At 42.9% G+C, this 27,697-nt stretch overlaps 1 protein-coding gene across 14 annotated transcripts in view; it reads left to right on the top strand.

Moving 5' to 3' along the window:
- The window catches only part of EPHA5 (EPH receptor A5), a 372,563-nt gene that overhangs the window by 255,557 nt on the left and 89,309 nt on the right, over positions 1–27,697 (top strand). For 9 of the 14 annotated variants that reach the window (XM_048846883.2, XM_075127423.1, XM_048846887.2 and 6 more), the window contains 5 exons: positions 2,286–2,351; positions 16,755–16,822; positions 19,182–19,307; positions 20,897–21,082; positions 26,835–26,896. In XM_048846883.2, coding sequence (XP_048702840.1) covers positions 2,286–2,351; positions 16,755–16,822; positions 19,182–19,307; positions 20,897–21,082; positions 26,835–26,896 — 508 coding nt within the window. The remainder of the gene's footprint in view (positions 1–2,285; positions 2,352–16,754; positions 16,823–19,181; positions 19,308–20,896; positions 21,083–26,834; positions 26,897–27,697) is intronic. The other 5 variants (XM_048846888.2, XM_075127424.1, XM_075127422.1 and 2 more) reach the window with 1 other exon arrangement.

The following is a 27,697-nucleotide window of genomic DNA, read 5'->3' as shown; positions in this document are numbered from 1 at the left end:
TCCTTTTCTTTTTGAAAAAAATAACTGTTTAACTTGCCTGTAAATTACAGATTTTAGTTCTATAAAACATTGAGGCACAAATTCTACCTTCACTGACACCTGAGCAACGCCACTGAAATGGGGATGGGGGGCAATTTTTTCCAAAGAACTCAGGGTGTTACAAGTATTCAGTGTCTGCAGTTGGGGCGATATTTTCAGAAGAGCTCAGGGCCAGATTTTCATAAAAATTGAGCACCTAACATGCTTGGTTCTTTTGAGAATCTAGGCAGTTTTTTGATGTCTAAAGGTGTGTCTACACTGCAATGAGACATCCCCTTGTGCCAGCTGGCTCGGGATACGGGCTTGTGCTAAGGGGCTCTTTAATTTTAGTGTAGATGTTCAGGTTCAGGGTGCGGCCCAAGCTCTGGGACCCTCCCATTTTGCAGAGTCTTGTAGCCCAGACTTCAGCACTAGCCCAAACGTCTACATTACAACTAAACAGCCCTTAGCTCGAGCCCCATGAGCCAGAGTGAGCTGTCATGGGCCAGCCACCAGTTTTTAATTGCAGTGTAGACATGCCCTAAGAGGGAACTGAACTGATTTGGAAATCTGATCCTGATTCTGGCTGCTGAACACTTCAGAAAATTCTGGCTATAGTGACACTATTATAGAATGGTAGTTTTCATTCCTTTGTAGAAGGTGGAATAAGTGTGTGTGTGTGTGAGTGTGAGAGAGACAGAGACAGAGTCATTCAGTTATTACAGCCTGGAGTGGGCTACATAGGTCTTATCTAGTCTTGCTTACTCCAAATGTTCAAAAATTGTGAGTCATGACCTAAAAATCATTTAAATATTGGGTTCTTCTTATTAGTTTCTGGTTTTTGAACCCTTAGTGTTTGCATTTTCAAGGTTGTGTCAATAGCCATGACAGCTAGAAATTTATTATTTTAATGAAAAGCTGAGATTCTCACATAATCACCTGACTCCAGGAGCTGGGGATTTAAGAAAAAACACCAAATGTTGTGAGCGTCATAATAAAATTACAAGAGTGTGAAAGTTGTTTTACTGGTAGAAAATTTATAAGAAGTTCTATTAGACTTTACTTTAAAAATCTGGAGAGGGAATATTTTTTTAAAATGAAGTGCACATTATGATAATTTTGCTAGAAATATTGGGCATAGCTCTGCTAAAGAAAATGGAACTATACTGACTTACCCCAGCGAACCTCGGACCCATTATTTATTTCTCCTGCACTGTATTCTTTTCTGCAATACACAACTTTAATATTATGTGAAGTTTGGCAACAAAGGGCATCTTCTGTGCTAGTGACAGAGTTACATCCTGCTTCTCATAATAGACTGATGCCAGGTGAACCGTTTAGCCTGGAATAATTCCTCACCAATCTTCTTCAAATGAGCTGTGGCTTCACACAGTGTCCTTTGAATACACATTCTGAGCAAATCACTAAGGAGAAGGCATACCCCAGAATATTCACTCATGCAAATAGAGCCCCAATCCTGCAAACACTTCCTGCATGTGCATAACTTTGCTCACATGAATAGTCCCATGGAGGTCAATGGGAGTACATAAAGTTATGCATTTGTGTACGGGCTTGTCAACACGGTATGTAAGTGAGCACCAGCTGGGGTATTAATTCTAGTGTGCATCAGCATGCTGTACACTAACTGGCCCATGTGGACCCTGCTGGCATGCACTAACAGTTCCCTAGTGCACATTATTGGAGTCCTGTTTTCAAACAGTGCTCCAGTACCGCCATGTGCACCAGGGCAGTTTTAGTGTGTGCCTCCAGGATCTGCACGGACAGCTAGTGCACTGCATGCTGGGACAGACTAGAAGTCTGACCCCCGCTGGGGTGCACAAATGCTCCTTGTACACAGTTCCTAAGTGTCTGCAAATTAAGGACCCAAGTTCATACCTCTTTGAACATTATATTAACAGATAACTGCACGATCAGACTGAACACGTTGTTGTGTGATAAAATCACGCAAGCACCTACATCCCAGGCCCCCACTTAACTTTAAGCACATGGGTAGCCCCACTTCCTCCAGTGGCAGTATTTACATCAGTCAAATAAAGTCCAGGCTTAAATGCTTCAAAGGATCAGGGCCCATACAATATCTCAAGGAAACTCTCCCCATTTCATAGCTCCTGCAATGAAAATCTTGAAGCCCACTTGTTCAGGGTCCAAATGCATACCGTACATATGCAAGTGCTGCAAGTATATTTGCACATTACCAGGGCAGTGGGATTTATGCCTTATCCTGGGCCTTTTTGTTTGCTTTTCAGTTCCTGCGATCATGGCTGTGGGTGGGCTTCTTCCCTGCGTGCTGTTGCGTATCCAAGCCTAATATGGTCAGTGTTCCCACCTGCTCTATTTGATGTCCTACCTCAATGTTTTCTGTGCTTAGCCTGGCTTTATCTTTCTTTCTTGTATTGGCCTGGATTCACTTTCTCATCTGTGCTCAGCACCCAGCTTGTCTGTCTCAACAACAGGAAATAGCCTCATCTGAAGCATAATAATACGTCTCCAGAAAGAACGGGGTCCCCATGGAGAATCTGACCTATTATTTCATGATGGATTGACCCAGACAGCATATCAAAAATGTCATGTGTCATCCTAAAACCAAAGATCATGTGACTCATGTGCTGGACACTTCCTGCTTATCATCACTAAGGGGTTAGTTTCCAAAAGACAGGGGTAAAGGTTGCAGCGTTTCCTGGCATGTAGCATTCATGACAGTGAAGTGAAGTGTGTGTTGTTTTCCGCGGTGCCATGCCACTACTAGCAATGATCCGTTGTACTGAGGGCTGGTAGTCTGTCCCACAAGCTACCCAATCCCTTTCCAAGTTGCATAAGCAATGTCCATTCCGATGTGGTCTCTCACACTGCTGACTGATAAAATGAGCGGTGCTTTTACTATGTTTGGATTAGATTTGGATCGTTCGAGAAGCAAAAACTATTTTGTATTTTAGAAAACGAGGACTTGTGGCACCTTAGAGACTAACCAATTTATTTGAGCATAAGCTTTCGTGAGCTACAGCTCACTTAATCGGATGCTGTAGCTCACAAAAGCTCATGCTCAAATAAATTGGTTAGTCTCTAAGGTGCCACAAGTACTCCTTTTCTTTTTGCGAACACAGACTAACACGGCTGTTACTCTGACACCTTTGTATTTTAGGTTTCTGAATCAGCTGATGGGGGGGCAGGCAGACAGCTCCCAATTGGCTAAGCCTGGACAGCAACTCATAAAATCACACTCAAGAAGTGTCCATCTGAGTTCATAGGATATAAATAACTGAAGCAGAGAGCTAAGATTTCCCGCTTTTGCTCATGCCAGGCCTTGCTGTGAAAACACAATGGAAATGCACAGAGCTGTCCCGAGGAGCATCGAGATTCTGCAGAGCTACAGTTTAGTCATTGTGTAGTCTTCTGGGTGAGACATAAGATTTGCCGGAGTGGATCAGACACATGGTCCAGGATAGCCCAGTATTCTGTCTCTGACCATGGGCACCCCAGATGCTTCAGGGGAAGGTGTAAAAACCCTACAGTAGCATTTATGGGCTAACATTCCTCCAAGAAAGTTTCCATCTGACCTCAGTTGGCTCATGCCCTGTGACGGGAGGGTTTACAGCCCTTCCAAAACTCCTGGATTTTGGTGGGTTCTTTTAATATTTTCCTTAAACACAAATTATTCCAGTTTGTGGCAATACAAATATTCATATTTGAGAAAAGGATCAGGTCTATTGAGTTTACACGGGTACAAGAAACAGAAAACACCTGTGAAGTGTTTTGTTGCTGATTCTCATGAATTTATTGCCAGTCTATCTATAATGGATGTTTTTTCTTAAAGCCCCAGATCCTGGAGTCATGTGATTATGTGAGGTTTCAGAGTAGCAGCCGTGTTAGTCTGTATCCGCAAAAAGAAAAGGAGGACTTGTGGCACCTTAGAGACTAACCCATTTATTTGAGCATAAGCTTTCGTGAGCTACAGCTCACTTCATCGGATGCAGTAAGCTGCAGCTCATGAAAGCTTATGCGCAAATAAATTGGTTAGTCTCTAAGGTGCCACAATTCCTCCTTTTCTTTTTGTGATTATGTGAGACTCTTAGCTTTCCTAGCCCTCTTGGTTGCAGTGCAAAGCTTGAAAACATGAGTCTGACAGGCTCAAAAACCAAAAGGGAAATAAAAAGAACCCCAGTTGTATTATTTTTTAACACATCATAATTTTTGATGAAGCCTTATGATTCTTGAATGCTTGGCAATGAAATACTGGACTCAGCAGCTCAGTCTGAAGTGTTTGGCTGCCACATGTCCTGTGGGTATATTTAGTTATTGTTTGAACTAGTCTGTTTTGCCATGATGATGTCAAAAGAAAGATTCCAATAGGTTGATGGCCCATCTGTACCAGGTACTGCAGAAATACAGGCATTATTACTTTATGCTTTGAGCCCTGATTTCCTCAATGAGGCGTAAAATGAAGGGTTGCCAGTGACTGGAAGCTCTGGACATGCCTATTCAGAAGGGTAGAAGGTGCTCAAGAGCCCAGGAAATCAGAATGATCATGCCCATTTTATTTACCAAAATATATGGGAGGGAGGAAAAAAAGAAAGAAGGGCACGAGATATAGAGGAGAGACTGGCTGAGATGGAAAAAGCTGTCTCTAAATCATCCCTAAATTTACTACTGCACTGTAGGGAGAATAATGTAGCAGCAAAGGAGACAATGGGAGAAGTGGCTTCCAGGCACAGATACTATCAACTGTGCTAAAGGAAGGCAGGGCAGCCTCTTTAAAGAGATTGACAAGAGATCACTTCAGAGTCCGCTTCCTGCCAAGGAGGGGAGGGAAACGGTCTCTTGTTTAAATTATTTTTAGTTGTTCTTGCGGAAGGCAAAGAGCCATCCAAAGCAATGAGAGGGAAAGAATAAAAGCTAAAAATACATCTGCTGTATTTTCAAAACTTCCTTTGTAAGACTTCCCAGTCAATCTGAGGGCAAATACAGAATAGTACGGCACAGAGTGGGCCAATTCGGGTGGGAAAATTGCTGAGAAAGCCCATGAGTCTGCAGCTGTTAGCAGCAGAGCACAGCACAGACACCCTTTCAGGTATGGTTATTGAAGTTTACAAAGTGCACCACGTTGGTGTAGTGAAAACCTGGAGAAATTTGCCCTATGCTTCAGACAGCCACCACTTTCAGGGAAAGCCGTGTATTTGCTCTGTGAATGAGTTGAGCCACACATCAAACTGTGCCATTTCTTAGCCCCACAGTCTAGCCACCCTCAAGAACTGAGAAACAACTAATGTCCTTTTCTGATGCCACTATCCAGGCGGGAGCACTTCTAGAGCAGTATGCAGGGGGGGTTTCAGAGGACATGTAATGGGCCAGATTCTCAGCTGGTGTGAACTACATCACGTGACACCAGCTGGGAATCTAACCCAGTGGAACAAAAATGACTTCTTGTGGGTACTCCTCCCAAGGGATGGGGTGAATGCAAGACGGAAAGGAGGAAGGTGGATGGGAAGATGGAGAGCACCTTTCAGTCGGAGGAGCATGCATTTTAGACAAGGATGAATAATAATAATAATAAGAGGGTCCTCTGTGTTTTTAAGGTAATAACTACATCAGGGGCTTCTAAACACCAGGGAGTTTTGCCATTGACCTCAGTGGAGCAAAGATTTTCTCTGGCCTTTCAATCTCTGGGTGTGTTTAGCCCAGCATAAAGTTATTGTCACATAAGCAGGGAAACCCCTCCACTGATCATCTCCATGTACAACCAGAGCTGCCAAGCTGAAGCCAAGTGATTAAAACCAGGCAGAGAAAGCCCCGAGTGTTGTGTCAGTGGGTGTGGAATGCATTAGTGCCATGGAACATATACGGCTGGGTTTGTTGCTTAACACCTTTTATAAAGATTTTTAATTGAGCGTTACCCCAGTGTACACAATAATTCCTTGGTCCATAATAAAAACCCACTTATAAAATGACAACTCAACATTGCGTAGGCCCTAATCCTACAAAGACTTATGCATTAAGGTCAATGGGACTACTGACAAGGTGAAATTCTAGCCCCGTCCAAGTCAGTGCCTAAAGTTAAGCATGCACGTAAGTCTTTGCAAGATCAAGGCCATATATTGTATGCTCTTTGGGACAGGAACAGTCTTTTTATTATAGGTGCCTAGTACCTTCCACCACAGAGTCCCGATCCCTAACTGTCACCTTTAGGTGCTACCACAGTACAAATATTAACTAACAATAATCTGCTCTATGGAGAAAAATACCCTGGACCCTCGCTAGAACGCAGGATTTGGGATCCATGCACAGTACGGCATTAACACGGGGACCATGTTATAGTGGGGACCGCGTTAAAATGAATTCCAAGTAAAGTAATTAAATTTGGGATTCATGGCCGCGACCGGGTTATATGCGAATTTGTGCTATATAGACGTGTGTTCTAGCGAGGGTCCGGTGTCCTTGAAAGATGGTGCTGTCTGTAATAATCTCAACTTTTAAAAGAAAGTGACACCGTGAATGTTCAAGTTGGAGCTAATGTTGCTGTGACAAGGATTCAGTGTCACCCCAGATTCCACTCACAGATCCCCTGCTTGCTGGGGAGAGATGCTTTGGGGGCATTCCGTAGAGGCATAGCACCCACTCTTGTGAACTCCATGGCCTTCTCCCCCTTCTTCTTGCTCCTTTTCCCCATTTCCATGGTGTGTATGGGCAGCTGCATGAACCCCATGGTGTTTTACACTCCCCTGACTCAGTCTTACAAAACCCTGGAGACAGAGGAACTCGGCACAGGGTGGTTAAGGCTCAGAAAAGCATTTAACCTGAGACATGGGAGTAGTCACATCCCTCTTCTGCCAAGTACATAGGCATGGGCTGAAGTGCTTTGCTGAACAGGGATAGCTTTACGTGTGCAAGGACTTTGCTGAACCTGGGCCCACAGCACCCGATCCAGCCCACTGGGAGTCTGTCTATTGACTCCATTATAGGTTGGATTGTGGCCATTGTGGTAGGACCAAGATGACAAAAAAAGAATTCCTTCTCCCACACCCATGCTTTTTTCACTAGGTGCCTCTCTGGGTGGCTGCAGGCCTATGCGGTATCACATAACGAACAACACATGACAAGGTGAAGATGTGCATGAACCTAAAGGGCAAGGTCAGGGGCCAGGTGTCCCCTTCATCCAAGAAGGACAGGTATTATTCACCTGACATCTCATAAGAACGGCCTTACTGGGTCAGACCAAAGGTCCATCTAGCCCAGTATCCTGTCTTCCAACAGTGGCCAATGCCAGGTGCCCCAGAGGGAATGAACAGAATAAGTAATCATCAAGTAATCCATCCCCTGTTGCCCATTCCCAGCTTCTGGCAAACAGAGGCTAGGGACACCATCCCTGTCCATTCTGGCTAATAGCCATTGATGGACCTAACCTCCAGGAACTTATCTAGTTCTTTTTTTATCCCTTTTATAGACATGGCCTTCACAATATCCTCTGGCAAGGAGTTCCACAGGTTCACTGTGTGTTGTGTGAAAAAATACTTATTTTTGTTGGTTTTGAACCTGCTGCCTATTAATTTCATTTGGTAACCCCTAGTTCTTGTGTTATGAGAAGAAGTAAATAACACTTCCTTATTTACTTTCTCCCCACCAATCATGATTTTTTAGACCTCAGTCATATCCCCACATAGTTATTTTTTTTCCAAGATGAAAAGTCCCAGTCTTATTAATCTTCCCTCATACGGCAGCCGTTCCATACTTCTAATAATTTGTATTGCCCTTTTCTGAACCTTTTCCAACTCCAATGTATCTTTTTTGAGATGGGGTGACCTCATCTGCAGGCAGTATTCAAGATGTGGGTGTACCATGAATTTATATTATGATATTTTCTGTCTTATTATCTATCCCTTTCTTAATGATTCCCAACATTCTGTTCACTTTTTTGACTGCCGCTGCACATTGAGTGAATGTTTTCAGAGAACTATCCTCAATGACTCCAAGATCTCTTTCTTGAGTGGTAACAGCTAATTTAGACCCAATCATTTGATATGTATAGTTGGGATTATGTTTTCCAACATGCATTACTTTGCATTTATCAACATTCAATTTCATCTGCCATTTTGTTGCCCAGTCACCTAGTTTTGAGAGATACTTTTGTAGCTCTTCGGAGTCTGTCTGGGACTTAACTATCTTGAGTAGTTTTGTATCATCTGCAAATTTTGCCACCTCACTGTTTACCCCTTTTCCAGATTGTTTATGAATGTGTTAACTAGGACTGGTCCCAGTACAGACCCGTGGGGGACACCACTATTTATCTTTCTTCATTCTGAAAGTTGACCATTTATTCCTACCCTTTGTTTCCTATCTTTTAACCAGTTACCAATCCATGAGAGGACCTTCCCTCTTATCCCATGACAGCTTACTTTGCTTAAAAGCCTTTGGTGAGGGACCTTGTCAAAGGCTTTCTGAAAATCTAAGTACACTATATCCACTGGATCCCCCTTGTCCACATGCTTGTTGAGTCCCTCAAAGAATTCTAGTAGACTAGTGAGGCATGTTTTCCCTTTACAAAAACTATGTTGACTCTTCCCCAACAAATTATGTTCATCTATGTGTCAGACAATTTTGTTCTTTACTATAGTTTCAACCAATTTGCCTGATACTGAAGTCAGACTTACTGGCCTGTAATTTCCGGGATCACCTCTGGAACTCTTTTTAAAAATTGGCAACACATTAGCTATCCTCCAGTCATTTGGTACAAAAGCCGATTTAAATGATAAGTTACAAACTACAGTTAGTAGTCCTGCAATTTCACATTTGAATTCCTTGAGAACTTTTCTGTGAATACCATCTGGTCCTGGTGACTTATTACTGTTTAGTTTATCAATTTGTTCCAAAAGTGCCTCTAAAGACACCTCAATCTGGGACAGTTCCTCAGATCTGTCACCTAAAAAGAATGGCTCAGGTTTGGGAATCTCCCTCACATCCTCAACCATGAAGACCGATGCTAGAATTCATTTATTTTCTCCACAATGGCCTTATCATCCTTGAGTACTCCTTGAGCATCTTGATTGTCCAGTGGCCCCACTGGTTGTTTAGCAGGCTTCCTGCTTCAGATGTACTTAAAAATTTTTTGCTATTACTTTTTGACTCTTTGGCTAGCTGTTCTTCAAATTCTTTTTTGGCCTGCTGAATTATATTTTTACATTTCATTTGCCAGAGTTCATGCTCTCTTCTATTTTCCTCACTAGGATTTAATTTCCACTTTTTAAAGGATGCCTTTTTACTTCTTCTACCTTGTTGTTTAGCCACATGGCACTTTTTTGGTTCTCTTACTATGTTTTTTAATTTGGGGTATACATTTAAGCTGAACCTATATTATAGTGTCTTTAAATAGTTTCCATGCAGCTTGCAGGGATTTCAATTTTGGCGCTGTACCTTTTAATTTCTGTTTAACTAACCACCTCATTTCTGTGTAGTTCCCCTTTCTGAAATTAAATGCTACAGTGTTGGGCTGCTGTGGTGTTTCCCCCACCACAGGGATGTTATATTTAATTATATTATGGTCACTATTACCAAGCGGTCCAGCTATATTCACCTCTTGGACCAGATCCTGTTCTCCACTGAGGACTAAATCAAGAATTGTCTCTCCTCTTGTGGGTTCCAGGACTAGCTGCTCCAAGGAGCAGTCATTTAAGGTGTCAAGAAACTTTATCTCTGCATCCCGTCCTGAGGTGACATGTTCCCCATCAATATGGGGATAGTTGAATTCCCCCATTATTATTGAGGTTTTTTTAATTTTAATAGCCCCTCTAATCTCCCTGAGTATTTTACAGTCACTTTCACCATCCTGGTCACTGGTAGGTAGTATATCCCTACCACTATAGTCTTATTCTATGGAATTACTATCCATAGAGATTCTATGGTACAGTTTGGTTCATTTAAGATGTTTATTTCATTTGATCTATGCTTTCTTTCACATATAGTGGCTCTCCCCCACCAGTATGACCTGTTCTGTCCTTCCAATATATTTGGTACCCTGGTATTACTATGTCCCATTGATTATCCTCATTCCACCAGGTTTTTGTGATGTCTATTATATCAATATCCTCATTTAATACAAGGCACTCTAGATCACCCATCTTATTATTTAGACTTCTGTCATTGGTATATGAGCACTTAAAAAACCTTGTCACTTTTTAGCTGTCTGCCATTACATGAGGTAATTGAATGGGACTTTTTTTTTTCATTTGACTGTTTCTCATCAGATCCTACCTGTATCTTATCATCTTCCATCCTCTCCTCCTTACTAGGACATAAAGAATTTTCATTAATAGAGCCTCCCCTAAGGGATGTCTCTGTCCAAACCACTTGCTCCTCTGCACCTATCGGTTTTCCCCCAGCCCTTAGCTTAAAAAACTGCTCTACGACCTTTTTAATGTTAAGTGCCAGCAATCTGGTTCCATTTTGGTTTAGGTGGAACCCATCCTTCCTGTATAGGCTCCCAAAAGTTTCCCCAGTTCCTAATAAATCTAACCCCCCTCCTCCCTACACCATCGTCTCATCCACGCATTGAGACCCCGCAGTGCTGCCTGTCTAACTGATCCTGCCTGTGGAACTGGAAGCTTTTAGAGAGTGCAACCGTGGAGGTCCTGGACTTCAATTTCTTGCCTAAATTTGTCCTCCAGGACCTCTCTCCTATCCTTCCCGATATTATTGGTACCTACATGTACCACGACCACCGCCTCCTCCCCAGCACTACACATAAGTCTATCTAGATATCTTGAGAGATCTGCAACCTTCACACCAGGCAGGCAAGTCACCATGCAGTTCTCCCGGTCGTCACAAACCCAGTTATCTATGTTTCTAATCATCAAATCCCTCATAACTGTTACCTGTCTTTTCCTAATAACTGGAGTTCCCTCTCCCGGAAAGGTATCCTCAGTACGAGAGAATACCATGACATCATCTGGAAGGAGGGTCCCAACTGTGGAATAATTTCCCTCTGCTCCAGTTGGATGTTCTTTTTCCTGAGACTTTCATCCTCCTCAACAGCATAGAGTCTGTCAGACTAGGGGTGGGACCTTTCTAGTGTGTCCTGAAAAGTCTCATCTATGTACCTCTCTGTCTCCCTCAGCTCCTCCAAAGCCTGTACACGGTCTCTGAGGGCCAGGAGCTCCTTGCACCAAATGCACACATATGCCACCTGCCCATGCATGCTGCATTGGGTACAATAAACTGGATACCCCCCCCCCCTGTTGGTGCGTTATCTGTTTACTCCTGCAGCTTGTTCCTTTGTTTTGTTTTTATCAGGGGGTGTTTGGCTTTAAGTTTAAAGAATGTTAAGTGTATCTAGCGCCCCCCCCCCACCCGACTCCTGCCTCTAAACTCTCTTGCGAAACACCCTTGTTACCCGCTTCTGTTTGCTAGTTCCTCTGGTCACTTAGGAGCGGGCTTTTTAAAGCTCTGGTCTTCCTGAGTAGCCCTAGGCCTTGCCTAGCAGGCTGCTGGGCTCAGCACACAGAGAGTCAGCACACGGTCCCCCAACGAACAGACCACACAGTATATTTCAGTCAAGGAGCAAGTATACCGTAAACACAGACACTACAGACGACAAACAGGTTATCCCAATGAGAGAGATAATCTCTCTGTCTTTGCTCTTGTGAAGTGACTTACATTATGCTAGGTAACATTCAGTGGTTCAGTCCCACCTTTTCCCAATCATATTCTTCATCTTTCTTCCATTCCACTTTATGTTATAAACCTGTATAAGGATCATTTTACAACCTCACTTTTATAATCTGCCCAATAAATATTTTATGAGCTGCTTGCCAGTGTGGAAGTAGGTTTTATATCAGACACGATGCCATAAGAATATTTAAAATCTAAATGTCTTTTTTTCCCCTCTTATACTTTTATTAAAAAACACTGCAAGCTATGATTGAGGTCTTACTCTTCCGTGTGATGGGACCTACCGACATAATATTGCAGGGGGGACGTTGCTTTCAAGATACTGATACAGATCCAGATCCTCAGCAGATGTAAATCAGTGGAGATCCAGGAGCTTTACAGATTTACTGAGTGTCTTGTCCAATTTCTTCATATCAGTGGGAGAGGAAGGGGGTAACAATGTCTTTATATCTTCACGATATGTGATATAGAAAAGATGTACACAATCTATATTATCTACAGCCGCCATCAAATTACACTGATGAAAGTCCATCAGGTATCTTTGCTTTGCATCTTTTACAATCAATATTAAACATAAATGCACATGTGAAAATCAAATTATACAACAACCATTCCCGTCAGCCCCTCCCCCCCGCCATGTCTTTTAAAAACAGAATATTTGGATACTTTTACTTGTCAATAACAACACATATGTGGGAGAAGATCAATATTGAAAGGCATGTCATGACTGATTATCCTGAAATCACATATTTTTGGATGGAATAGATCAAATATAATTTCAATACAAAGGTGGGGAGAAATAAAGAAAGAACACTATGCCTCTTTCTTGTAAAAAAAAAAAAACCTGTTAAAATTCCAGACGAGAAGAAGTACAATTTAAGCCAAGAATGGGGGTTTTATTGCTTATTTATCGGACTGGTTAAGACTGCGTATTGGTGACAGATACAGAAGATAACATGTAATGGACAGGTTTCCTATAATGGGTTGTTAGCAATGCTGAATCATTACTTGAGACCCGGTCATACACCAGCTTCAGTTTTACTTGGTGCCTTTTGTTGAGGCTTGTTTTAATGGTGCTTTCAGGGGTTCCAGAGCCTGTTTTATATGTTCACATGACATGCTGCTGCATATGTTATAGAACGCCAGAGATGGCCACAACCGAAAATAACTCTCTGAATATCACCCTAGCTAAGTGAAACATTAGCCACTTTGCACCAATGTATTCTTAGATCACTCTGTGTGAGGGATTAAAGGTTTTATTTCCAATTTTATAGTAGGCATCTCCATACAATTACATTTTCAGGAGCCCCGTTTAATGAGAAAGGTAGCATTAGGAAAGAGTACTTACAGACGAAGGATTCAGATGAGAGATTTGAGTCTGACAGAGAAACGAGCATGTTTGCTTTTAAAAGGTAAACAGGAGAAGGGTTTACACATGCTTTTCCTGAAAACAAAGCTAGTTGGAAAACGGCCCTTTTTTTGAATGGATAATTGGGATTTTGATTAACTACAAATTTCATGAAAATTACCTGCCTTCCTTGAAATTTTTTTATCCAAAAACTGAAATCCACAGAACTGAAAAGATTGTATTAGAAAATAAAAAAATACTTCATTTTGGGGCAATTTTCAGGTGAAAATATTAAACTTTTTGCAATACCAATATTTCATTTTTTGGTAGTTTCCAACTGAAAATATTTTGGTTTGCCAACACGCAACCAAAACTCAGTTTGGGGGTGTTTCAAGTTTTGACAAGGAATTTAAATTTTCTGTGGGGAAAATATGCAACATTTTCCAACCAGCTCTGTTCTGGATCTGGTGAACCCAAAACTCCCACTGAAGTATGGCGTTCACCCACTGGGTGGAGTTTGGGACATGCAAGAAATGCAGGATTTGATTAACTTTCTTATGAAATGGAAGGCTTGTCTACACTAGAAAATTGAACAATTGCTGGTTGAATAGGTGGACAGCCACCACTGTAAGCCCAAAAGCAAGATTTGCCTTGCGGTTTTGAGCTAAGGACCATTTCAGTTTTGCCTCACGTCCACACTACTCCTGTACTACACCGCTAATGCCTCACATCTCGTGGCACAGTAGCCCTAAGCAGATGATTCTAGGAAATTTCAAAGGGCCTTTTAGGATACTTTGGGGAGCCCAAGGGAACTGCTGGAGACTAAGTCAAACTCCCATAATTCCCTAGCAGAAGCTCAACTAAGACAGCTAGCCAGAGAATACCAGATGGTGCCCTGTGGCTTATGATTGGATGTTAAAATAAACAACTGACAATATGTGGATCTTTAGGAAAATACAAATTGTTAATTTTGATTCGCCTATAAAAGAGGACAAATAAGTTCAGGATGAGTGTATATTTTAATGAGGCTGGTGCAGCATGCCCAGTGTTTTCCAAAACGATGTCAGCATATTGTTTACCAGTAGATAGACTGCAGACTTGGGTTTAGGCCTCTTCCTACTGCATACAGCCTAAGGCAGGTTATAAAGATCCACCAATCATCAGGAAAGTGCCTCAGCCCATATCCATTATCAGCAGACCCAGGAGGGAATGGCAGAGGCTTCTGGCCTTATCAGAGAGACTAGTCACTTCTGCCCTGGACATACGTAGCCAGGGCTGCCCCAAAACCACCCTACCCCATACACTTCCTAGTGCAAGGTTATAAAGGCCCTTGCCACTGGTACATGCCTCATGCTGCAACCGCCAGCAGCAGAGCCAAGGCACCAGGAAAAGCAGCTCCTTGCTGCCCAGGACTCCATGTCACAGTGACTTCCACCTGGCTACCAAATTACCCTCTGATTTCAGTGCTAGCTGCTCTCTGCTGGTGACAGTTCCCTGACCGTTGCCATGGTGGTGCTCTGCTCTGTGGGCTTCGTTGCTTACTGGAGACTCCACCTGTCACCTGCCAGCTACACCACCCTCAGCTCACTCCAACCATAGTCTCTCAACATGCCTTTCCTCCAACCCTCTCTATCTTCTTCTCTTCTCTGCCTCCCTTTTGTTTCCATGAGCTCCACGGCCTCCTTCCTTCCTTCCCCTGCCTCCCAACCTCCCGGGGGTAACGTGCTTTCCCACTAGCCTCCTTACAATGCTCTTAGGCCCTGATGTGGCCTTTGGATCTGTGGGTTGGACCCTTGCAACCACGTAGATTGACTTTCGTGAGACACCATATGGAGAGCACAGCTGCTGTTTTGCTCGGAGTGCTGGTTTCTTGGCTTGTTCATCTCGCTGTGGGTCTCACTAGACTGACTGCTGCCACCATGTTTCATGTGTCATGTGCTGGAGGATATCAGGACTCCATGTTTCTAAAGCTAAACTGTCTGTTTATTAAGAACCGTTTACAGAGGTTGCCAGGGCTCAGAACATGGACGGTCTGACCTAGAGGTCAGAGCCTAAAGTAGAGTCAGGGTCATGGTCAGGAGTCATGCCATAGGCCACAGCTAGAGGCAGAGGCAGGAGCCATGCCTGCGGGTTAAACTGGAGCCAGAAGTCACACCAAGGGACAACGCCAGAGTCAGCAACTGGAGAGCAAGGAAACAGGAGTGAGAACCAGGCAACCAGGCAGGAACTTGGTCTCAGCAGGCTGGTCGTCATCAGCAGACCAAGCTAGCAACTAGTTGCTCAGACAAGAGGTGGGAAAGGAACAGGAAGCTTTATAGCTGGTGGTGTCCAATCAGCAATCCACTGCTAGTCACCTGACCCTGCTGAGTCAGAGGGTGGAGCCTCTGGAAGTTGGGGTGCTAGCTACGGTTCCCTCATCAAACCTTGCAGTACGGTGGTACAGAGGGTAAGGCTTTTCTTGGCTCCTACATGGGTTTGAGACCCAGGGTGCCTGCCAGAGGTGCTACAACTGCATGCTGGCCATGTACAGGTAGCCTGCCTTCCTCCTGCAGCCTGTACGCCACCTTACAGGCAGATTTTTATAGGGAGGATCCCACCCACACGGATAAGATCCTTGGTTCATAGGTGATGAGTTTGAAAAACTCTGGTACCAGCTAGATATTGTATGTTCAGAATACATATTTGCCCTGATCCTGTCATCCACCACGCGCCCTTGTGCCCATGTCACGCTCCATTGATTCCATCTCCGTAACGGCAGCAGCTGAGGTATCCACGTAATCCCAGAGCGCCAGCGAGAGGGAGGGGGAGCCACACAAGCAAGTGGTGGTCATGCCGAGGCAGAAGCAGCCAAACACTAATCTCAGGATTCGTGCGGGTCAGGTGACTAACACGCCAAGAAGGGAATGCGTGTGCGATGGTGCCCGTGCATAAAGGCTGGAGCTGCCCAGAAAACACACTTAAGTTCTGGGACTGCATGAACAATCTGTGAAGGTGGCGAGGGTCCGCTGGACAAGTCCCATTCACTTTGTGCTCCCTCCTTTTGGCCTATCTGTAAGATGGAGATAACGGCAGCTGGTCTCCCTTATAAAGAGTCTGAGATCTAAAAGTGCTGTATAAATGCTAACCATGATTGTTGTGTTTTATCACATTCCTGCCAATTGTCTTTCCTGTTCCTCCTTATCCCTTTCTTTTTAATAATAGCAAAAATTAACAATATTTTCAGCTGGGATTTTTAAAAAAAAACCAAAGGATTTAGGGGCACACTTCCAATTGAAAGTCAGTGGGCCTTGTAGATGGAGGCACTGTGGCCTAGTGGCTAGTGCACAGTGTTGGGACTCAGGAGAATAACATTCTATTCCTGGCTCTGCCACTGGCCTGCTGGGTGACCCTGGGCAAATCATTACACTACTCTGTGCCTCAGTTTCCCCATCTGTGAAATGGGGATAGTGATACTGCTCTCCTTTGTAAAGCATTTTGAGATCTACTGCTGCTAAGCGCAAGGGAGTGTCCCTCTGACAAATTCAAAAAACCTCCTTCTCAATAAATAAAAGACAAAGGGGAATATTTTGATGACATAACACTGGCATACCATTTCTGCAGATAGACTTAGGTATGTTGGCTCCCTGTGAATCTGTTCTGGGTTCTTGTGCTTCATGTGAGTGACTTAATGAAATGGTTTTGGATATCTGATTGATCGACGCTTATTCTGTTCCAGGCGATGTGGATACAGCAAAGCTAAACAAGATCCAGAAGAAGAAAAGATGCACTTTCATAATGGCCATAGTAAGGGAAGACTTAAAATACATATATGCATTTGTGACTCAGCTCCTATTTCTGGCTTTGCATGGTACTAAGAATAATGAATAACAATCGAGATTTCTTCAGCAAATGGTCAGTTGGTATCCAGTAGAATCAGTTGATTCTGTTATGCAATAAGGCCCTGATCCTGCAAAGACTTAAGAACATGGCTAACTTTATGCATAAAATAGTCCCGATTGACTTCAATGGGAGTACTCGTGTGTGTAAAGTTAAGCATATGCATAAATCTTTGCAGGATTGAGGCCCAAATGAGTGGTTTAATTATAACTTCCCTTTTTAGTCAGTAATATTTCAACAATTTTATTGCTTTCCTCAGTCCTCTACTACATGACACACACAATTTTTAATCTTGCTTGGTTAATCCATTGACGCCAGGCACTTTTGTAGTTTGGAGGAATGAGCACAAGGTTTGGAACCTGAAGGTTTTTCTCTTTGCCAACAATGTGGACATAGCCCACCTCAGCTCTCTGGCCCAGTTTCCCAGCTGTATAATACTTCTTCTTCTGCCCTAGGGTGTTGTGAGAATTAATTAGTTAACAATTGTAGGTAGACTTGAACATGTGAAGTACTACTGTAGCCCTTCTATAAATCTAGGGTCAGACTTTACAAAACTTTTGTGAAGTGCTGTGGGATCTATAGATGAAAAGAGGGAGGTGTTACTTATCTAAAGCATTTTTACCTTGTCTGCACTAGAGTATATTCAAATCTCTATCATTGCTATTTAACACAGGCAGCAGGAAGCCAATCAATTCAAGGACTGCACTGTGAACCTCTTACTCAAACTGATGAGTAGTTACTCTGCCAGTAGCTTCAGTGCTTCTCAAATAATAATAACAACAATTCTTTTGAAAGTACCTTCCCACTCCTCAGTCCCATGGAAAAAGCCTATTATTGATTTTCTTTATTATTATTATTACATAGAAGTGCAACCCTGAAGGTGTGTTGTATTGCAAACATGTGATCTGGGCAGTTTCTAATTCATGATAACACTATTTGAACTAATGTAGTTGATTAGGTGATAGGCGTAAATCATTGCAGCTCCACAGGCTGAGGGTGATGGTTTCTTTGGACCAGATTTTCAAACGGACTCAGCAACTCCTGTTGTTCTCAATTGGAGAGGAGATTTTCAAAGATTAGGAGCACAAATTAGTCAGGGGAAGAAGTCTCCCCCCATGTGTCTAAATGGGAACTGAGCTCTTTTGAAAATCTGATCCTTCATATTTCTTCCCTTCTGGCCTTTTACATTCAGTCCACCTTTCGCATGGCTGGGTTGTCCACCTAGGCTGTCTTCTCACTATCGTCCTTATTCCATAGCATTGAGCACCTCATAGAGTTTTAATGTCATAACATACCTGTGAGGTGGGGCAGTATTTTCAAGTTTTATACATGGGGATCTGAGAATAAGATCCAGTTTTGTAAAGGTAATTAAGCATTGCTGTGCTCAACATTGCAATGCCTAATGGATTTAGAAACCTACATCTCATTTTTCAAAAGTGATTTAAGCACTTAGGAGTCTAAATGCCATAGACTGTCAGTGGGATGTTGGCTCCTGAAGGTCTAAACACCTTTTGAAAATGAGAGTTAGGCTCCTAAATCAGTTAGATTTTGCAACACGGAGCACAGCAGGGCCTAAATACCTTCAAAAATCTGTTACATGCAGTGTTGCTGTAGCCGTGTTGGTCCCAGGATATTAGCAAGACAAGGAGGGTGAGATAATATCTTTTATTGGACCAACTTCTGTTGGTGAGAGAGACAAGCTTTCGAGCTCACACAGAGCTCTCCTTCATGGGTGAGATAAGACCCGAAGAGCTCTGTGTAACCTTGAAAGCTTGTCTCTCTCACCAACAGAAGTTGGTCCAATAAAAGACATTACCTCACCCACCTTGTCTCTTTAAAAATCTGTCCCTAAATGATTGGCCCGAGTCACACAGGGGGTCTGTGGCGGTGCAGGGGACTGAACCCAGATCTACTAACTCAATTCTAACACTCTAGCCACTGCTCCAGCCAGCACTTATATAGCCTATAAGTCTGTATATCATTTTAGCTGAACAACACCCCGCGGTTTTGAATGTAATAAGGAAAGTTATGTGTGTACCATATTCTTCTTAAATAATGCAATGTAACATTTTTCCGGTAGTGCTTACCTGCCTTGCATTTCAAGATACAAAGTATTAAAAAAGTGTTCAGGTATTCATTTTTGCATGAAAATCGGTTTTCTTTGACAGTGTTCTCCAGTGTGAGTAAAGTCAGCACAAAAGACAAACTTAGTGTTATCCTCAATCATCTCTACTTGTGCCATTTACATTTTAATTTATGTTTACAGTTAAATTGCCAGGAGTAAGGACTTATATTGACCCACATACCTATGAAGACCCCAATCAAGCCGTCCATGAATTTGCCAAGGAAATTGAAGCTTCCTGCATAACAATTGAAAGAGTTATCGGAGCTGGTATGGAGCTATGTTTAATGACCATCTGCTAACTGCCATTAACATCCTGCAGGAGCTTATCGCATTGCTGTTCAAAATCACAGAACAGGCCGGTCAAATATTTGTATTGTGTATGCCCATTGTGAGTGGTTACCTTAGTATACGGTATGTGTGAGACCACTACTGGAATACCATGTCCAGTTCTGGGGTCCATGCTTTAAAAAGGTTGTTGAAAAATGGGAACGGGTTCAGAGAAGAACTCTGAGAATGAATTGTGGTGTAGGAAACACACCTTCCAATGTTGTCTGCTGCATTGCTATAGGCATATTGATCCCAGGATATGAGAGAGACAAGACAGGTGAGGTGGTTTTGGGTTTTTTTCCCATCATTTTTTATGTGAGTTCATCTGAGAGCATAGTGATAGAAAAGACAAAAATGCCCTATCACCCGTGGGCAAACACTTTTCACAAAGCTCCATATCTTATATTTCAGTACACATCTTCAAAGGAAACCTGCACAACATCTCAAAAAGACAGTCCTGGGAACTTAATTTCGTAACTCTGCTAGACACCAAAGACCACGGACTTAACAAGGACACTGGTTTTATGTCTCATGACCACAATTTTTAGCACACCAGACTGTCCGCTACCCTTAACTGCCCACTTCAAACCTTTTATATATAACAATCTAACCCTCAATTGTCCACTTCCTTTCAGGTGACCACCTACAACATGTTAGCCCTTATGCTTAACAATCTATTCCACGTTGTATTTAGCTCAGACATTCTGATTTCCTTCCCCAGACCTGAAGATCTCAGTGTAGCACTAAAGCTGTACTTTCCACCAAGAGAAGTTGGTCCATTAAAAGATAGTACCTGACCTCAACTGCCTTGTCACACACCTTATAATGAAGACTAAAGGAGCTCTGTCTATTTAACTTACCAGAGACAGGGTTCAGAAGTGACTTGATCATGGTCTATAATTACCTACATAGGAAGATCATAGAATCATAGGACTGGAGGGGACTTTGAGAGGTCATCTAGTCCAGTCCCCTGCATTCCTGGCAGGACTAAGTATTATCTAGACCATCCCTGACAGGTGTTTGTCTAACCTGCTCTTAAAAATCTTCAGTGATGGAGATTCCACAACCTCCCTAGGCAATTTATTCCAGTGATGTCTGATACTAGAGGGTTCTTTAATCTAACAGACAAAGGGATAACCTGATCCGATGGCTGGAAGTTGAAGTTAGGAAAATTCAATCTGGAAATAAGGCAGCTTTTAAAGTGTGCGGGTCTTTAACCATTGGAACAACTTACCTAGGAATATGGTCAATTCTCCATCACTTGGAGTCTGTGAAATGAGGTTGGGTGTCTTTCTAAAAGAAATACTCTTGTTCAGCCACAAGATTCTGGCCTCTATAACAATCTCTAGTGCATGAAATTCTATGGCTTATGTTACACAGGAGGTCAGACTAGATAATTGTAGTCGTCCCTTGTATGTCATCCTTGTTTATCATTAACCGTCATTTATTGTTACTAATATACTGAAATGTCCATCAGTGTGCAAGGTGCTTTTCAGACATACAGTAATTATTTACTTTGTTCTCTTCAGGTGAATTTGGGGAAGTTTGTAGTGGGCGTCTGAAACTGCCTGGAAAACGCGAGTTTCCAGTGGCCATAAAAACCCTCAAAGTGGGCTACACTGAAAAACAAAGACGAGATTTCCTGGGGGAAGCAAGCATCATGGGACAGTTTGACCATCCCAACATCATTCACTTGGAAGGTGTTGTCACAAAAAGTATGTACCCACTGCTGTAAACTTTCGCTCATTGATGGAGCAGATAGGTCAATATTAGCTATAATCCCCGGGAGTCAGGAGAACTTGTTCAACTTTAAAATAAAGGTCACTAAACTTGTCATCTCTCACAAAAACGACCAGGAAGGAACATTGTAGTTACTAAAACTACAAACTAAAAGAATCACAGGTACTGTACACACACGATGAGAGGTTCTCCCTATTCTGAAGAGTTTACAAGCTATTTAGACAAGACAAATGCATAAAGAGGTGAAGTGACTTGCCCAAGGTCATCCAGCCAGTTAGTGACCAGAGCTGGGAAAAGAACCCAGGTCTTCTAAGTTGTAGTATTACAATAAAGTTATCACGATTGGATTGGCCGGGTTACCCAGAACATGAAGGGATGGTGTCATGCTCCGCCTTTCCCTTCCTTCCTCCCACTCTGCTGTGATGCAGTTAAATAATGCAGCAAGTTCCCAGCCTGCAATGCTGTGAGTAAACTTATTTTTGTTGCACTGCGTGGCCCCTTTACTGGGGATAAAAGATGCCAGTCGGCGCTCTGGTGGCAGGGGAGTGGGGCAGAAGCACATCTGAACAGGGTAGGACTATGAATAACCTATACTAATGGCCTGTCTACATTATAATCAGAACCGTAGCACTGGAGCTGGGGCAGCATGAGCAGCAGTACAGGCTGGTCACTCGAATACATACCCAGGGTCCCAGGTGGGCTTGTACAATCTCTGCTACGACCTGGCTTCAGTGCTGTTGTTACTCAAGCTAGCTCCACAGGTACTGCACTTCAGCCACTGAGTCTCTTGGGCTTCTGGTCCGTTGTGAACTGACTCCACTTGTATTAAGGCCTTAGCGAAGGTCCTTTCTGGATTTGCCTTGTCCTCGCCACTATTCCTGCAACTATTCAGGAGAGAGTGGAATATTTTACAGGCATAGTTTTTAATTCAGTGCCCTTGGCTCACCTGTAATCAAACTTCAAACTAAATGAACTAGAGTTGCCCTGCCTTAGGTTAACAGTCTGTTTCTTTAAGAAGAGGGAGGATCCTGAAAGAAGTAGCTCTGAATAATCTAATGAAATTCTGGATCAGCTGTTGCGTTCTACATTCAAAGTCCCCTTTCCCTTGGTAACTTCATACTCACCGTTGGTGTAAGCCTGTTTGTTCACTGCAGTTGAAATTTAATATATATAGTCTCTTCGGGTCCCAAACCCCAACATTTTCAAGGGCTGGAGGAAAAATAATTAATTTAAATTCAAAATCAAAATGTAATCTAAATTTAAGTAATGTAAAACCGTTTTTACCTTCACTTTCAATAGTCCATCCAAACTTGTAGCCACTGAGCCCTTTCTTGGGTCAGATCTTTATCAGGCTAAAACTCCATTTTTAAAGAAAACCAAATCTTTAAATATAAACAACAAATACCAACGAAGTCCTGGATTATTTACCTAATTAACACACAGTCAACTGAAAAATAGAGTGAATTCTGGATAATAAATATGGGGAGAGTTTTCAGACGTGCCTAAGGGATTTAGGAGCCCGAGCCTTATTGGAAGTCAGCGAGAGGTTTGTGGCCCTGAATCCCATAGGTGCCTAGATAAATCAATGGAGTGACATTTTACTCTGTGCAAATGCAAGGGAAGCAGGAGGAATGGTTCGGGTGTTAGCCTTGGACTGGGAGGACCTGCATTCCATTCTGTGTTCCATCAAGGCTTTCTGTGTGACCTTGCATAAATCACTTCATTTCTCTGAGCTTCCGTTTCTCATCAGTAAAAATTCTCTGAAGGATGTTACATTAGTTCAGAGACTTGGGTTCAATTCCCTACTTTGCCACAGGCTTCTCACTTGTCTCTCGGTGCCACAAACAGACATGTCTGCTTCACAAAGCTGATCAGGTCCTGAGCTACATTCATGCCCCTTTTCACTGATCTACCAGTCTATGCTTGACGTCTGTGTAAATGACATTCACGCCCACTTCAAGTCCCCTTCCTACTGCCCGAACGGAGCCATAGTGCAAATAGGAATCAGGGCAGTTGATCAGGAAAGCCAGCACTTGCTGAATCTCACTCTGTTTGTAACTTTAGTTTCATGCTGGCTGGGATGATGCTAATTTATTCTTCAGTTTCTCTCAATTTGCAGCAGACTGATAATGAAACATGAGTGCTAGGAAGTCTTCTGACTGAGACTGAAGTTGGGAGCGTGAAGTAGTGTCAGATTGAGCTGCCATCCTTCCTCTAACATGGCCTGTTAGTGTCAGGGATAAGGGACCCAACTTTACAGTCCCTTGCAATCTGTCCTTAAACGGGGCACACCATAAATGCAGTGATGTCTGCAGAGATTTTATGACCGATGACTGACGAGCCTGTCTTTTACCTTCAATTACTCATTTATGATGCACAGAGACATCTTGGTATAATGCATGCACACACGGGCTTTGGGGAGTTTCACGGGCTCTTTTTATTTAAAAGACTGGCTTTTTCACATTAAAAACCAACAACCTTTCAAAGAATAGCAGAAAGGGTTGCCCTGAGCAACCCTTAACTTTTCTGGAAGAAAGAAACCCCAGGCCTGGTCCCGCAAGGTGCTGAGTACTTCCTCTATAGGGGCTGTGCTCTGCCAGCTCTTCCTTGTATGGGAGGAAAGGGCAATCTACACTCTTCTGGGCAAAAAAAGCTGCCCCACTCCTACAGAAGAAGTAGGAGAGCAGTGCAGAAATACGGTTAAGTTTCTTACAGCTGTTTCCAGCAGATGCTGCTATGTCACCAGTGGTACTGATTTAAAGGAGAACAGGCTCAGATCTACACAGGGACTTAGGCATTGTAGAGCTTCCCTCATAACCCTTAGCCCAGTGGCTAGGGTACATACCTGGGATGTAGTGGACCCATTTCAATTCCCCACTCTGCCTGATGAGGAGAAGGGACTTGCACAGAAATGCCCCCTCTCTGAGGTGAATGCTCTGCCTATGGGATATTATGATATGGGACTCCCTCAGTCTCTCTTGTTCAAGCCATCACACTTTAATGAAATATTAATTGGGCCAGAGGACAATTGAGGATCGCTCTATAGACCAGTGGTTAGAGTACTCACTGAGAGGTAATAATTTATCGTTCTACTTCAGGGAAGGCAGACCTGCCAGGTCAGAGTTTCTCCCCGCAAACAGTCTTAGGGCTTTGTAGAGAACTTTGACTTGGGGAAGCCGAATGGGGCCGATGAATAGGGAGGCACAGAGCTCTGTTCCAAGTTCCATCACAGACTTCGTATGTGATGTTGGGCAAGTCACTTCCCCTATCGATACCTCAGATTCCCTCTCTTGCACATGGAGATTACTATACACACCCTCCTTCCTGAAGCACCTAAGATTGACAGAGGACAAACACCAAATGTGGTTATAATGGCTATAGCAACACCGCTGTTGAGGGAGCGGTGGTGGCAAAGGGTTGATGGTTCGGGTACTAAAATGCTATTAAAAGAGCTGAGTTCTGTTCCAAGTTTTGCCACTGATCATCCAGTGAGCACATCTCTGTTTCCGCTCCTGTCCTTATTTGTTTAGATTATAAGATCTTTTGTGGCAGAGACTGTGTTTGTACGGGGCCCTGATCTCATGTAGATCTCTGAACTGCCACAGTAATATGAATAATAATGCAGCTGCCAAGTCTTTAACTCATACAAGGGGGTAACTCCAGTGCTCATTAAGAAATTAAAGAAATGCAAACCCACAATGCTCCAGGGTCGTATCTGTACGGCACTCAGTGTTTTGATTGATGAATACACAATTATGTTTATTTACATAGATTATTAAACATAAATTAGTCAAACAATTAACATGACAGGAACGTACAAAGATTAAGATCAACTTAAACAGCAAAATAGGAAATTATTTTAAGAGCAGTTACCTTTATAATCATGTTATGACATGCAGCAGCTTTAGCTGATCATTTCTACGCGAGTCATTGTAATGCAGTTTAGAAATAATTGATGGTTTCTCTTTTGTCTGCGCTTCATGCTAGTTAATGGAAATTGATTTAAATAAAAAATAATAATAAGATATAAGATTTTATAAGATTTCATTGAATTTACAAGGCCTGGAGCAAGCCACACTAATTATTGCTATGTCGTTGTGGCAAGCTAGCGAGAAATTAGATATAAAAACTGAGCAAAAACTATATATAATTACCATTAAAATGACTCGGGCATGAAAATTAATCAAATGGAGTTGGAAAAACATTCTTATTCCTGCCAACTGTTGGAAGCCAGTCTTTTTTGAACTTTTGTTTGGATCACCTTTTTTCTTACTCCCTGAATTAGGCCATCTTTTTAGTATACACATCTGGAGAAAATCCTTCCTTTTTCTGTTACCGTATTCAGTAGAGAGTATACTTAATATCCACAGCCAAATTCTGGCTCTAATTGCAACTCCAGCAGGGTTCCTGGGTGTGATTGGGCTCACTTCTTTTTGAACATAGAACCTGGTGTACTGAGTCAGCTTGTCCATCCTATAGTCTAATGCACATGGTCCATCTACTTCAGTATTTTGTCTTTAACGGTGGGCAGCACCTGGTACTTCAGAGGAAGGTGCAAAAAACAAACAAGCAAACAAAAAATCCTTAGCAGGCAGTTCTGATGATCTGCCTCCACTAGTTAAGGATTGGTTTAAACCCTAAAGCATAGGGTCTTCACTTCCAAAGTAATTTTTTAAAAATGTGGTTGCTATTTTAACTCTGGATATTGTTGTTATCCACAGAGGTATCTAATCTTCTTTGAATCCTAAGTTCCTGGCATCAAAAACATCCTGTGGCAATGAGTTCCATAGGCTAAAAATTAAAAAAAAAACTATCTGAAAACAAAGAGCAACGGGCATTCCACATAGTCACCAGTCATGTTTTTCCCATTGATTATTGCCTTCACCCGACGCACTGTTCCACCCGGGCAAAAGAGCTGGACCATAGCACTCAACTCTCTGAACTCACAACACTCATGATGAAGCACAAATCATCGGGCCAAGTTTGTCCCACCAGCATCACTGGAATTATACCTGGAATGAATATCGCCCATTTGTACAAGAGGTCACGTCGTTTAGACCTCATGTAGTACATTTTCTCATCCGTGTGTGTGATGACATTCCTTCGCACAGCCCTGTTTTGGAGCTTGAAGAGGGTTTGGGGGTTGTGATTGGAAGTTCTACTTCCTCCCTTTTGTGCCAGTTTTGGTAGGTCTTTGCACAGGTTCTTCATTACCTCATACAGTTCAACATCCCGCAAGAGTGGCCACTCTGCTTCCTTTTCCTCCTCCATCTACTTAGCTCCCCACAATGGTTGGGAAGCTTCATCTGGTGCAATGGAACCTGGGTTCCTTTGGGCACAGCATGTTTCATGGGCTTTCAGCTCACCCAAGGAGAAAAGACAAAGTTGGTGGTTAAGGCCCTGGGCTGGACGCATGATCTGGTTCTATTTCTGGCCCTTCTCCTGAATCCCTGTACGGCCGTATCACCTAACCTCCCTGTGACTCAGTTCCCATCTCTAATATGAGGATAACAATATTTCCTTTACCCCACCCATTGCAAGTCTTGCCTATTTAGACTGGAAGCTCTTTGGGGCAGGGACTGACTCTCGTGTATCTGTACACGTTTGTGACTGACGGATGGGTTCAACATGGCTGTGTGTGCACATTGCAAACCAGACTGGACAAACTCTGGGGGTTTTCTTTTAGATGAATTGCAGCTAATAAACTTGTGATCTTCCTTTTTTCAGGTAAGCCAGTAATGATAGTGACAGAGTACATGGAGAATGGCTCTCTTGACACATTTTTAAAGGTAAGGAGGACTTGTGGCACCTTAGACTAACCAATTTATTTGAGCATGAGCTTTCGTGAGCTACAGCTCACTTCATGGGATGCATACTGTGGAAACTGCAGCAGACATTCTAAAGGTAAGATTCAAAATACTCAGATGGTTTTTCTTGGAGGACAGTGGGGTCTCCTGGAAAGGTCATTCCCCCGGGAAATACTGTGAAGTGCGGGTGGAGTTACAGCTCCCCAAGTCCTAGCTCCATCTACCCCAATACAAATATATAAAATAATAAATAAAATACAAAGCGTTCTTTTCCTTTCTGTGAGGAGTGCTGCATCTAAAAGCACTGGTTTTCATGCCTTCCTTTACACAACTGCAGTTTGGCACCAAATCTCCAAACGACCCTGTGGAGTAAAGGTTTACATGTGTTTGGATGGCACTTTGTCAGTAGTGAGGATTAGATCACGTGGGCAGGACACACGGGGGGGGGGTGTTGCATGTGACCGGTGTTGTTTACAACCTTGACTCAAAGGGATAGTTATCCGTGGGGTTTTTACATATGTAACCCTTCTGCCAGGTGGAGCCAGCAGCAAGCAGGGCCGGTTCAATATCTAGGGGCTCCTTTTCAAGCATACAACACAGAACCGGCTCAAGCCCCCACCGAGTGACCTGAGAAAATTACACAGCACCCCTGAGTGCCTCTGAAAGGCAATACTTCCCCACTCGCAAGCACAGAGTCTATGTGTAGAAAAGAAGCTTTCAACGAAAGGAGAGAAATCACCCAACATTAATTAGGGAAAATGCCACAAGCAGAATTCATAAACA

This window comes from Caretta caretta, chromosome 4 (genome assembly GCF_965140235.1).
Source record: "Caretta caretta isolate rCarCar2 chromosome 4, rCarCar1.hap1, whole genome shotgun sequence".
NCBI lineage: Eukaryota > Metazoa > Chordata > Testudines > Cheloniidae > Caretta > Caretta caretta.
The sequence above is the reverse complement of the archived record's forward strand: the minus strand, read 5'-3'. Positions and strand labels throughout refer to the sequence as shown.